The sequence below is a fragment of the Heloderma suspectum genome, chromosome 3 (assembly GCF_057233095.1).
Source record: "Heloderma suspectum isolate Gila_16-S chromosome 3, 16-S_ref, whole genome shotgun sequence".
NCBI lineage: Eukaryota > Metazoa > Chordata > Lepidosauria > Squamata > Helodermatidae > Heloderma > Heloderma suspectum.
The window spans coordinates 26,663,553-26,676,505 of record NC_139460.1 but is presented as its reverse complement, the minus strand read 5'-3'; the positions used below and the strand labels follow the sequence as shown (position 1 = coordinate 26,676,505).

General features: G+C 43.6%; 1 protein-coding gene across 1 annotated transcript; it reads right to left on the bottom strand.

The window, feature by feature from the left end:
* Positions 1-2,316: 2,316 nt before the first annotated feature.
* Positions 2,317-10,980, bottom strand: LOC146349451 (stromelysin-2-like). The gene is made up of 6 exons (XM_084841625.1): positions 10,907-10,980; positions 10,057-10,158; positions 6,576-6,703; positions 4,948-5,107; positions 3,494-3,597; positions 2,317-2,975 (listed from the first exon to the last, which is right to left on the bottom strand). The coding sequence occupies exons 1-6, from the start codon at positions 10,978-10,980 to the stop codon at positions 2,872-2,874; spliced, it is 672 nt and encodes a 223-aa protein (XP_084697751.1). The 3' UTR covers positions 2,317-2,871.
* Between the last annotated feature and the right edge of the window lie 1,973 nt (positions 10,981-12,953).

Sequence of the window (12,953 nt, the reverse complement as noted above, 5' to 3'; positions counted from 1 at the left end):
TTAGAGTTCTGACTGAAACCCAGAGTGGAGTCACAGCTCCACTGACATTGGAACCACCAGCCTCCACTGCACAATCTTAAATTTATTTTTGTTTGTAGTTATTGCTCAAGTCTGTTCTGGAATACTGATAATCTGTCTGTCTGTCTGTCTGTCTGTCTGTCTATCATCTATGTATGTATGTATGTATGTATGTATGTATCTATCTATCTATCTATCTTCTATCTCACTGCTATAACATTAAGCAGGTGATCTCAGTACTGCATTCCAGCTGTAAAGCAGCAAAGGAAACAAATCATTAAGTGGCTGTTAATACTGTTTTGAAGAGCTCAAAGGAGATCACACCAGTTTCCTTTTTAATGGACTGAACAGATTCTCCCCCACCCTCCTCTGGCTTGGCAGCACATCGCTGCTTTGTAAAAAGAAAGCCTCCCCACCCCACCCATGCACACACTCGATCACCACCATCGCAAAGCTGTCTCACACAATGTAAATGCTTTTTATTTATTGGCCTTGCACAAGTCTGTTCTTCTGGGATACATCTAACATAAGTTTTAAAAAGGAAGACGCACCAAAGCAACCTACAAAGTAAAGCAGGCGATTCTCTGTAGCGGTGCTAAACACACTGCATTCTGGGAGTAAAGCAGTGAAAGAAGGAATTTTGAAGAGCTGAAAGGAGCCACAGGACATGGTTCTACTACAGGAAATACACGGCAGGAAATCAGCAAAGGAGGGGCAACTAGTTAAGCTTGCTCAGTACTGTTTAAACTGACTAACAGCAGCTCTCCCGGGTTTCAGTCAGGATTCTTTCCAAGCCCTACGTGGAGATGCCAGAAATTGGACCCGGCAACTTCGGCATGCAAAACACTGAACTGTGTCCTCCAGTCCTGGGCACCACATTTTAGGATGGGTATAAACCAGCAACACGTGGCCTTCAGGCTGCATGAAGTCCCCATCCCCACTGCCACTGCTGCCACACCACCGAAATTCATGGTGGTGGTGAAAAAACAGCCGTTTGCCACCAAATGTTGGGGCCAAACCACTACGGAAGGCTAAAACAGCCAAATTTACCATTTTTTCAAGCTCCCTTGGCCATTTTAGCTTTCTGTAGCAGTTTGTTGCCAAAAAATCAGCAGCAAATCCCTGGTGGGTTTGTTTGTTTTTTGCTGCCACCAAATTCAGGTGGTGACAGCGTCAGGAGGGCAGGGGGATGGGGGGTTGAAAATGGTCCCCAAACCCCCCTTCCAATTGCCCACCCCTAAGACAAATTGGAAGAAGTTCAGAGGAGGGCAACAAAGATGGTCAGGGGTATGGAGAATGAGTCTAATGAGGAAAGGTTGACGGAGCAGAGTGTGCTTAGCCTGGAGAAGAGAAGAGTGGGAGACATAGTAGTACTCTTCAAATAGTTGACGCGCTGTCATATAGAAAGGGCAAATACTTGTTCTCTGCTGCCCCAAAGGGCAGAACTAAATCTAATGGATTTAGGTTACAGGAGGGTAGATTTTGATTCAGATTCTGGAAAAAACTCATAATGATACGAGCAGTTCAACAATTAAACTAATTATCGGGGGGGGGGCTCTCCCTGTCTGGCAGCCATTTGTTGGGGATGCTTTAGTTCTGGATTTCCTGCATCGAGTACAATATTGGGTCAGATGGCCTAAATGGCCCCCTGCACCTCTTTGATTCTGTGAGTCATTGACAAAGGCCCTCTTTATATGTACCTGGTGTGATGGAATTGCTACTGCTTCAGCAGTGGCTCCTACAGAATAGCTAGGAGAATGATGTGAGCTCTGGCACAAGAAAGTTTATGCCATTACAGATTTGTTAATCTTTAATGTGTCTCCTTGAGATGTTTTTAAAATATGAAAGATCATGAGCTAGGCATCTGGCAAAGCAATCAAACCAAAGGTAAGGTACACACCCAAGTCAACATCAAGTATATCTTTGGTACCAACCAACTCATAGGAATGTGGCTGAAGTGTTTAATGAAAAGCAGCCTCGAAGATTTCTGATTTACTTAAAGTCAATAGTACCCTTGGACTACTGAGATCATGTTGTGTTATGCCAACTTCCTCTTATTTTGCAATTGCTCTGTGGTTGCACCCGTGTCTCTGTTTACTTGGGGTAAAGACTGAAGGGTCACACTTCAAGGCATAGAGTAGTCATTTTCTCATGTAAGATCAGGATGTCATCCTGGTAAAGGGCACAGCACACTAATGAGTTGTGCTACTGGGAGTTTATGCCTCTGAGTTTATGCCTCTGAGGTTTATGCCTCTGAGGCACCTATGCTTGGCGCAGTAAAAAAATGAATCAGCATTCAGGAGGTTGGATGTAATTTATGAACAATTTAATCATACTCTAACAGCCATAAAGAAGAGATAATGTCAAAGGACACCACAATTAAGTAGGTCAATAAATGGCAAAGGGTTGCCGAAGGTTGCCGAAGGTTGCATAACATCAGAGTCATTCCCCCCCCCAAAGGAATTCCACTTTGCATGGTCCAGCCAATTTCCCCGAGAGCTTAATGTGATGCTCAAGTTACAAGCTGCTGTGTTTGGATGTCTTTCAGTTTTCTGGTGCTGGAAAACGACGGAGCAGAACACAGCACTAAGCAAAGAAATAACACACTGCTAATAAATGCTGGAGAAAATGTAAAGGCCTGTATTAAAATGTGTTACGTGTGTGTGTGTGTGTGTGTGTGTGTGGCTATGTGTGACTGTGTTTACTTTGAACATTCCTATTATTAAAGTGTATTAATGACTGCAGCCATTAAACCCAAATGGCCACAAGGACAAGAATATGGCTACTGTTTAGTGCACATTGAGGCAGAAATTCTGTCATTCCTGACTATTTCATTCTTTTCCTCCTCTGACATCACTGGCAGCCAAGCCAGCTGTTGTTCTTCATTTTCTTAGTAACCGTTTTGCGTATGATGTCAAACTCATACTGTTCCTGGCCACTAAAAAAATAGAACTTTCCTGAAAGAATAAGAAGATGGGTAATGATTTTCATGTAAAACAGCCTTTTAATCGGCATAGTACATTCTCAACATTATAACATTTCCACATTTTTTTTCCTGCAGTCCACACACTGAAATATTTCTCACATAATATGGCTTGAAGAGACTTTTACAGCCAACAACCCAGAGAGCTTCAACTGTTGGATGGTATAGAAATCTAATAAGTAAGTAAGTAAATAAACCAACCAACCAGCTATCTTAGCACAGACACTCAATAACCTACATAATTCTCAAGGACTGTATAGGTAGCATTCTCTTAGACCTTGTTTTGCCCCATCTCACGAACTGGATCCCTGGTGTAATTTTTAACATCCACCTATGTTCTAGCATGGGTTGTGGCGATGGTACCAGCTGTAGGACTTACTGATCCCCATGGTCTGCAAGGATATTAACTAATACTTTATCCACCTGGCTGTTATTATGACCCGATAGCCATCTTCCTTCAATTCACTGCACCTGAAGATCAATTCTGCTTACCATTATGCTGAAGGGCAGCATCTACTTTAGGGCCAATTCCAGGGAAATCTGCTGCTATCTTCCTTGGATAGCCCTTCTCCATGGAACTTTTGGTTTCATCGTACCTAAAGAAAAAAACATATTGAAGATTAATTCTTCTGCCATCTTATCTATGATCTTACAGAGGGAATTACTCCCTCTAACCCTTCCACACGTGTACATGTGTGTTGGAGAGCATCATGCATGGGGTGGGGGTGGAAGAAGGATTTTTCTCCATCCATTGTATATGAATCCACCATTGAGCTGGTTTCTATGAAAAAATAGTGGCTTAGTGTGGCTGTAGATGAGGCTTCAAAGAGAGTACAGTGAATCTGTTCTTCTATGTGTTCTTGGCAGAGATGACTCACTGTTCTCAAGAGTAGCCTTCCTCAACCCGATGCCCTCCAGATATGTTGGACTGCAATTCCCATCATTCCCAGCCAACACAGTCAATGACCATGCTGGCTGGGAAGTACTTGCACGTTGCAAAGGACTTGCATGTTCCTGTTGAGCAGCCTTTCCTAACCTGGTGCCCTCCAGGTGTGTTGGACTACAACCCCCATCATTCCCAGACACCATGGTCATTGGCACCAGGTTGGGGAAAGCGGATCAACAGGAACATGAAAGTCCTTGCCATACTGAGGAAGAGGTTGGAATAGCCTTCCTGAAAGTGTCAGTGATTCTGTGACATCATTCCATTGCCACAACACCCTTTTGAGGTTAGTCCATCTCTTTTGGAACACTGCTATGACTTCTCACTGCTCTAACGACTCATAGACTCAGAATCATAGGGTTGGAAGGGGCCTACAAGGCCATCCAGTCCAACCCCCTGCTCAATGCAGGAAGCCTGATTCCCAGGTGGTCTCCCATCCAAATACTAACCAGGGCTGAGGGAGAACATTATTAAAGGAGGAGGAGGTGCAGTTTGAATTCAACTCGGGTTCTCTGGCCACTGATCTGGGCTACTAATAATAGATCAAGGAGGTTTCTGGTCTGGGCAATTTCCTCAGCTCCAGTTTCAGACAATTATTAGCAATGCAGCACTAGCAGCTAATGGTGGACATTTGATGTGGGGCTGTGCAGCAAAAAAAGAATGAAAGAAAAGTAATTCACTTTAGCAGATGAATGAAATACAATGATTAAAAAGGATTCCATGATGGGGGGGGGAGGATTCCATGAAAGAGGCAGGGGGGGAGAGAGAGAGAGAGAGAGAGAGAGAAAGAGAGAGGCAGGTGAAAAAGACATAATGGAGACTAGACTCTCTCCTTCCCTACCAGGAACTGCCCTGTGGTTTTTAAAGAATATATACATTGATGTTACTTGTAAGCTACCTTTGTATCCTGAAAGGTGGAATATACATAATAGTAATAAATAAGTAACTAATTAATAAGCTTTCAGTAACTGTCAAAAATAATAATCCCCCCGCCCCGCATTACCTCCAATACTTGTTGCCTGAAAAGAAGTATGTTTTCATGGTGTTTCTGTCATGAAGTGCAGCATCAATTTTCTTCACTTTTTTAGGGAAACCCAAGCTGTGAATATCCTTTGGGAAACCCGGCTGATCAATACTTGCACTGAAAGCCCAGTATTGCTTTTCTGTTAAGCAAAGTGAGAGAGAAAATGCTGAGTGGCTTCTTTGCGGGAAATAAACTGTCATTGCTTAAAAGCTAACGCCTGTTGTAGAATACCTCACAGGTGAACGTTCAGGAACACAGGAAGCTGCCTTATACTGACTCAGACCCTTGGTCCATCTAGGCCAGTATTGTCAACGCTGTTGGGCAGTGGCCTTCTGGGGTTTCAGGCAGGAGTTTTTCCTGCTCTACCTGGAGAGGTCGGGTATTGAACCCAGGACCTTTGGCATGTAACGCATGTGCTCTACCACTGAGCTATGGACCCTTAAGCCTGAGATGTGAAAATATCTTGACAGTGCAATGCTCACTGAGTTCAATAAGACTTACTCTCACGTAAGTGTGTACAGGAGTGCAGCCTTAGAAGTGTTTCTGCCCTCATTCTTTTCCATATCCATCTTCAACCTGCTCATATGTAAAGATCTTCTATGGAGGCCCTATTCTGGGTTCTTCCTGCCACTAGGTGGCAACAAGACAGGTCTTCTTAGCGGTGGTGTCATGGCTATGGAATGCTCTCCCCAGGGAAGTTTGCCTGGACCTTACTTTGCTATCTTTTCAGCACCAGGCAACCCCCTTTTTATTTTCCCAGGACTTTAACAATTTTGGTTAAATTGGTTTCCTGCAGCTTTTAAAATTATTTTTGATATTGGTGTACTTTAATTGATTTTTTTTTATGTGTAGTAAGACCACATTCGAATAATCTTTTGGAAGGGTGAGACATAAGTCCTTCTAATTAGGGAAGTAAATAAAGTGAAATGTGCATAGGAATGTTCCTCCTTTCATTTCTTTTCATTTGTTCAAACTAAAAATAAATGTATTGGTTCCTGACACACCAATCTGATGGTCATCGGGCGGGTGTCCCAGGGGGCCTAGGATGTTTCAGAACTCCCCCTCTGAGGATGGAGGGAGAGGTCTGACTTCATAATCACCCTCCCAGCCACTGTGAAAACTTCAGTAGCTCTTGCCTCTCTGGCAGAGGTCTGATGTCAGTAGAGACAAAAGGGGGGGCATTCCATAGGTGCATTGGAGGAGGATTGGGGCAAGGCTTGCAACTGCAAGAGTGCCATAATTTTTTTTTGGCAGAAAGTATGGCTATAATTAATTAATTAATTTAATTAAGCCAATGAAAGTAAACAAATGAAATAAATAAAGGAGTAATTTTCCCTGACACATCCCTGGAACTGGCAAAAATGTATATCAGCCCTGGAGTTGTCACACGTCATTTCCTTCCACAACAACCAATTGTGTGTGTTTGGGGTGGGGGGAGGAATTGTACAAGAAATGGACCCCCTCCCCACAAAAAAGAGATAAGAAAACAACAACAACAACAACAACAACAACAACTATTCTGTTCCTTTTGCCCTGCTGGATAAGGTGGTTCCTCCGTCTTCAGTTCTCCCCCGACCCACTGGCATGATTGCTCCATGAAAAATTACCTTTAATAAAAAATACTAGGTTTCCAACTTCATAAGCAGCATTGATCTGGTACCTCACAGTTGGCCAAAATGCAGAAATGGAAATATTCATAATTTCTGGATTGCTAAGATTCCTCCGAATGAACCATCTGAGGGAGGGAAATAAAGAAAAGAGTTCATATTCACCTCATTGCAGCATTTATTCTAAGAACAACAACACAGAAAAGGCCAAGAAAGCGATCCTCAATTTTTTGTCAGGCAGTGCGTGTGTGTGTGTGTGTGTGTGTGTGTGTGTGTACAGTTTGGATGCTTTGGCACCCTGCACAGATCAAGACTGACCCACAGAACAACACACAGTCTTCAGCACACCATTAGGACTAAATATAACTACATCCCAGGGTATGTATGTAACGATACATATTTATTTATTATTTTATTTTATTGTTTACAATATTTATATACTGCTCCTCATCAGAAGATTTCGGAGCGGTGAACAACATAAGAATAAAACAATGGTTAAAAGAGTTAAAAAAGTTAAAACATTTTTAAAAAGACAAATCCCAACCAAGTGGAATTCAACAACCCACGGCTGGTTATGCAAGGAAGGCCTCTTGAAAGACAACGTCTTCAGGAGGCGCCAAAAAGAACACAATGTTGGCGCTTGCCTGACCTCTAAAGGCAGGGAATTCCATAGGAAGGGGGCCACCACACTGAAGGCTCTTCTCCTGGTGGACTCCAACCGGGCCATAGGTCCATGTGGAACCACCAGGAAAATGTCCTCTGATGACCTCAGTGACCAGGCAGGTTGGTAGGGAAGGAGGAGCTCTCTCAGGTATCCTGGTCCCAAGTTGTTTAGGGCTTTGTACACTAGTACTAATACCTTAAACCTGACCCGGCAGTGAATAGGCAGCCAGTGCAGTTCCCTCAGCAAAGGAGTTACACGCTGAAAAGGGGCAGCTCCCGACAACAGCCAAGCTGCTGCATTCTGCACTAGCTCCAGCTTCCGGACCAGCCTTATGGGCAGCCCCACATACAGCGCATTGCAGTAATCCAGTCTTGAGGTTACTAATGCCTGTACCACCGTGGTCAAGCTATCCCTGTCCAGGAGAGGCCATAGCTGGCGAACCAGCTAAGCTAGTAAAAGGCACTCCAAGCTGCCGCGACCACTTGGGCCTCCAGCGACAATGATGGATCTAGGAGTACCCCCAGACTACGGACCTGATCTTTCAGAGGGAGTGCAACCCCATCCAGAACAGGCAATGAGCCTACCTCCTGGACCCAGGAACCACTCACCCACAGGGCTTCCGTCTTGCCAGGATTCACCTTCAGTTTATTGGCCCTCATCCAGCCCATCACTGAGTCTAGGCACTGATTCAGGACTTGCAGAGCCTCTCCTGATTCAGATGTCACAGGGAGACAGAGCTGTATGTCATCAGCATACTGATGGCATTTAGCTCCAAATCCCCTAATGACCGGTCCCAGCGGCTTCATATAGATGTTAAACAACACTGGGGACAGGATGGTACCCTGCGGCACCCTATAGCTCAATTGTCAAGGGGCCGAGGAATAGTCACCCAATGTTACTTTCTGAAATCGGCCCCGTAGGTAGGACCGGAACCACTGTAGCAGAGTGCCTCCAATACCCATCCCACAGAGTCAATCCAGGATGATATCATGGTCAATGGTATCAAAAGCCGATGGGAGATGGAGCAGAATTAACAGGGTTGCACTCCCCCTGTCCCTCTCTCGATGAAGGTCATCCATCAGGGTGACCAAGGCTGATTCAGCCCCATAACCAGAACGAAAAGCAGACTGAAATGGGTCTAGATAATCAGTATCCTCCAAGAGTGCCTGCAATTGGTTCACCACAACCCTCTCAAGTACCTTCCTAGAAAAGGGGTATTTGCGACTGGGCGGTAGTTGTCTAATACCGTCAAAAATATGTCATGTTCATTTAATACGTATTAAATCTAACATTGTTGATGTCTCATGTCTGGTGGGGAAATTAACAGATTGATCTTAACCACAATTTACACATGCTTTGTGAGACGAGATTGTACTTTGGTGCTGAGCGTGCACAGGACCTCAATTACATTATCCTGGCATTTGTTCTGGCATAGTGCCCATCAAGAAGAGCAGTAGGATTCAGTCAACCCCTCTGTGAATGCCTTGTAGCTACACTGCACTTCCAGATCATGCTAACTCATTTAGAGAGAGTTCACACCGTCATTGTTACCCCTAGTAGTACATGGGTAGAGTCAGATGTGATTCTCATGATCAGAGCTGCACTTTTGGGTGTTGCCAATGCTAGGGCAGAGATATTCATTTCTTCAGCAGGTGTAGCATCTCAGTGGTAGTTGGGTAATGGTACCAAATGCTTCTCTTGCCTGCCACTTTTGTCCTGAAACCTTGCCAGGGGTTTCTCCCAGCCAGACCCAGAGGGCTGGATCCAGGAATCTTCCCACCTGCACCACAGCTTGCCCCATTCAGCAGGGTTCCCTGATCTGCTGTGTGGGGCTGGGAAGAGGGGTGCCATGGGAAGGAGTGGGGAGGGAAGTCCCCTTCTGTCACTGCAGTTACATGGATAAATCTGGATACAGCCCCAAGAATGGGGAAAAGGCTACTTGGGGTGAGGAAGGCCCTAGAGAAAAAGTTTCAGGAGGAAAACCAGCGGCTGAGAGAAAGATAACACATACTCCATCTTCCTCACCACCACTGCTTCTCCCTTGAAAATTCCTTCTGTCCCATTATTAGGGGTGTCAATTTGCCCTGTCTGAGTTTTGTGGATTGCCACCAGGCGACTTTTGTTCCACTGTGCTCATTGATGGAACTGGATGGGGGCGGGGGAATGTACAAGAATTTCATTCTGCTTGTGCTAATATGCATTAACACTAATTCACACTTGAGCTAATGTGCATCAACAAAAGTGCAGATTAGCAGTAATGCACATTAGCCCAAGTGCAAATTCACATAAATCCCTTCCCCCCAAGTAAAAAAATAACAACACCACTCCACAAGTGTGAGGAATCTATGCGACTCGGAAAAAGCTGGTTTGCTACAGAATCCATAAGGTCAGATTAATAGAAATACAAACTTATTTGAATCATTTGAGGATTTGCCCAACATCTCTACCTGATATTCATGATTTAGTAAGCACTTAATTGGGAACAACTGTCTTAGTCTGAAGGCACATGAAGCAGCCACCTTGCTGAAGCTAAGCAGGTCTGGGTCTGGTCCGTGCTGGGAGGGGAGACCACCTGGGAGCCACATGCAGCCACCTTGAGTTCCATGATGGAAGAAAGGTGGGGTATAAATGTAATGAATAAATAAAATAAATAAATAAAACGGTTTGCTGAAGTGACGCCAAGAGCCACCCTATGCTTATCCATGTAATACTGGCTTCATACAACAAGTTTCTCCATGGACAGTTTGTGTAGAGAAACAAAGGCAGCACCCTACTGTGAGACCTGGTCCTTCATGTTCTCTCCAAGAACTCATTTACCTGTCTTTAAAGAACAGGATTTCACCTCGGAGGCTGGTGACAGAATCAAAAGTCAGGCGAGCAGCACACAATTCTCTTGACGGTGCATCGGTATCAGCATCTCTGAAATGAATATTTGACGTAAAAAGGAACACAGCTTGAGAGAGAGACAGAACAGATTTCCAACCTCGAATCACCAGACAGTCCACTAGTCCTGATCTTCATTTTTGTTCATTGGACAGATGACCTTTTCCAACAAAAGCCTATCTGGTTGATGGTTGCTGTTGTTTTATTAAGGGGTGTTAAGGTTTTGGATTCAAAACGTCATATTTTGGATCCTCAGTTGAAATTGTGAGCAGATCTTGGAGTTATGTAGCCAAATTGTTTGGAGTTCATGCATTTCTCCTGTTAACTTTTAACACCGGCACTAAATTCTATAATTCGAATCTCTGAAAACAGTTATCAGATTTCAGAGAATGTATGGTTTTGCCCTAGTATCAGTCTCTTGCCCTCCCAGGAAAAGAGAAGCTTCATGTTTGGAATGGCTCCAAGAAACACTAGTCACTGTTATGAATCTATATGACCAAGCACTCCTCTTTTACCCAAAATGCTTACTATAGGCAGCTACTTTATACAGCCCACACAAAAATTGTTAGGCAGGTGACAATGCCTGCAGGTTGGAAGCAAATTCCTCTGTTCATCCCTCTTCCATCACAAATATAAGGTGATGCATCCCTATGTACACCAACCTACTTGGGAGAAAGCTCCCTCTGAATTAGTGGGAATTGTTTTTCTCAGTAAACAGGCAGCTGGGTAGCAAAAAAGCAATAATAAGGAAAGGTGTAAATTAATTAAATAAATAAAACCTTACCTATCTTGCAGAATGTTCAACAGTGCACACGGAACGGCTCCACAGAGCACGATCATGAGGAGGAGTGTCTTCATCTTTGCCTTTGCTTCAGTGCTGCAGCGTTCGAGTTGTTGAACTCCTCAGTCGCTCTCAATGGATCTGTCCATGCACTTGGTTTGTGCTTGTATATATATGGTGCTTCTCAGTTCCAAAGTATGGACAGGAGCTTGACCCACAACTTGTAACATCCTCTGATTTGCCAAGCAATTTAGGGGGGGGGGATGTCCCTTTCAATGGAAAGAGTGGCATACAACACAGGTAGCTGAGTGTAAAAGTTATGAGGGTTGCATTCATCCAGTGAGATTTTGTTTCTGTGGGCTTTTCTTTGTATGCCAGAGGAATGGACATTGCTGGTGGAATGTATGATCTCCCCTCTCCCATGCAGCAAGTATTATGTCTGATTCGGTTTTTGTATAAGAAAGAACTTACCAAAACTCGCAAATTTCTTCAGAAATGGGATGGAAAGAACTGGAGATTTAAAAGCAGCAAATTTAAGAGAAAGCAAAACTGACAAATTTGTCCATCCAGGTAGAAGGCCCTGAGTGCTCAGCTCTTAAAAGTTTAGGCTTGAATCCCTGTGTGTTCAACCATGTTTGTGGAGCTGAATTAGGATTGCTACCTCTTTTTTTGGAGAGACTCCCGCTACGTGGCAGGAAGGTATGATGTGAGCCTTTCCATGCTGAGAATAGCTGTACATATTGAATTTGGCTGCTGCAGATAGGTGAGAATGTTGTTTGCTTCTTTCTTTAAAATAAGGACTTGGCAAAAATCACAAATTACTTCAGAAACAGGATGGAATGAGCTTGAGATTTTGTTTTGTTTTTTTAAAACTGAATGTGGGAGAAAGTGAAACGGCCGCATTTCTCTACCCTTCTTGCAGCTCCCTCCAGCCCCCTCCCCCAATCAGCTCCAGTGGGTTGAGGGAACGGGAGGATTTCTGCTTGTGCAATGTTGGATGAAGCCCTATTTTTCTTGGTGAAAAGTGGATCCACATCTCAAGGCCATCCTACAAGCTCATTTTCAAAAATAGTTTACTATGTGGCATGAGGGTTTCTGTTCAACAAACAAGAAACCCATCTTGGATGTTCAGAACTAGATGCTCCAAAAGAACAGGATTTGGGATTAGTGGATATTTCCATATGCTACTGTCAATCATATTTTTTGGTTCAACTGGTTTCTGGGGGCAGTAATGTTCAATGGCGACAGAGGGAACAACTTTTTTTTAGCATTTTAATTTATGTGTTATGTATGGTCTAAGGAGAATAATAAGAAATTTGAACAAGAAACTAACATTCCAGTCAGTGACTTATTAAAGAATCAGTTTAGGCATGCTCTTAGCCCATATAGATCTCCCCCCTGCTGAGGTTTTATTTATGAAAGTTTTGAGTCATGAGTTCTTTGGGGCAACATTGATAATTGGATAAAGCTAACTCGGTTCCAGTTTCGGTGGGGCTATGACTCCATTCTGGGTTTCAGTCAGAACCACCCAGAACTTTAAAGGAGCTATCCAAGGTGCTGGACCCATGTTGGGTCTAGGGTTCAGCACCTTGGATAGTCCCTTTAAAGTTCTGGCTGGTTCTGACTGAAACCCAGAATGGAGTCACAGCCCCACCAAAATCAGAACCACCAGCTTCCACTGCTCTATAAAATGCAAGGGAGTACCTTAAAGATTATCAAGTGATTCCAGAGAAAAAAACAGAGTCAAAAATTACCTCTGTTTCAGTATTTTCAAGTTAGGCGCTATGGGTTGTATCCAATGGGTTCTATCAAATGTTAGTCTTACTTAACTCCCATTCATTGCAATTGATCTATTCTAACTAAGACCAATATTAGATACAACCCAATATTAGATCCATCAGAAAGGCTGCCTATATTTAAACAAAAGGTCTGGTTTAATAGGGAACATATTGAGGATATATAGAACAATAGTGAATTTTAATGGTTAAGGAAATTAATTCTATCAAACTGTGGGAAGAAGACATAGGTAATGTTGAAGAGCATTTATGGC

Excerpts from the sequence above, each read along its gene's own strand:
- LOC146349451 (XM_084841625.1), bottom strand. The coding sequence starts at position 10,980 with ATGAAGACACTCCTCCTCATGATCGTGCTCTGTGGAGCCGTTCCGTGT. Across the intron at positions 10,159-10,906 it reads TTGAACATTCTGCAAGATAG|AGATGCTGATACCGATGCAC; the intron begins GTAAGGTTTTAT and ends TATTCATTTCAG. Across the intron at positions 6,704-10,056 it reads ATCCTGTTCTTTAAAGACAG|ATGGTTCATTCGGAGGAATC; the intron begins GTAAATGAGTTC and ends TCCCTCCCTCAG.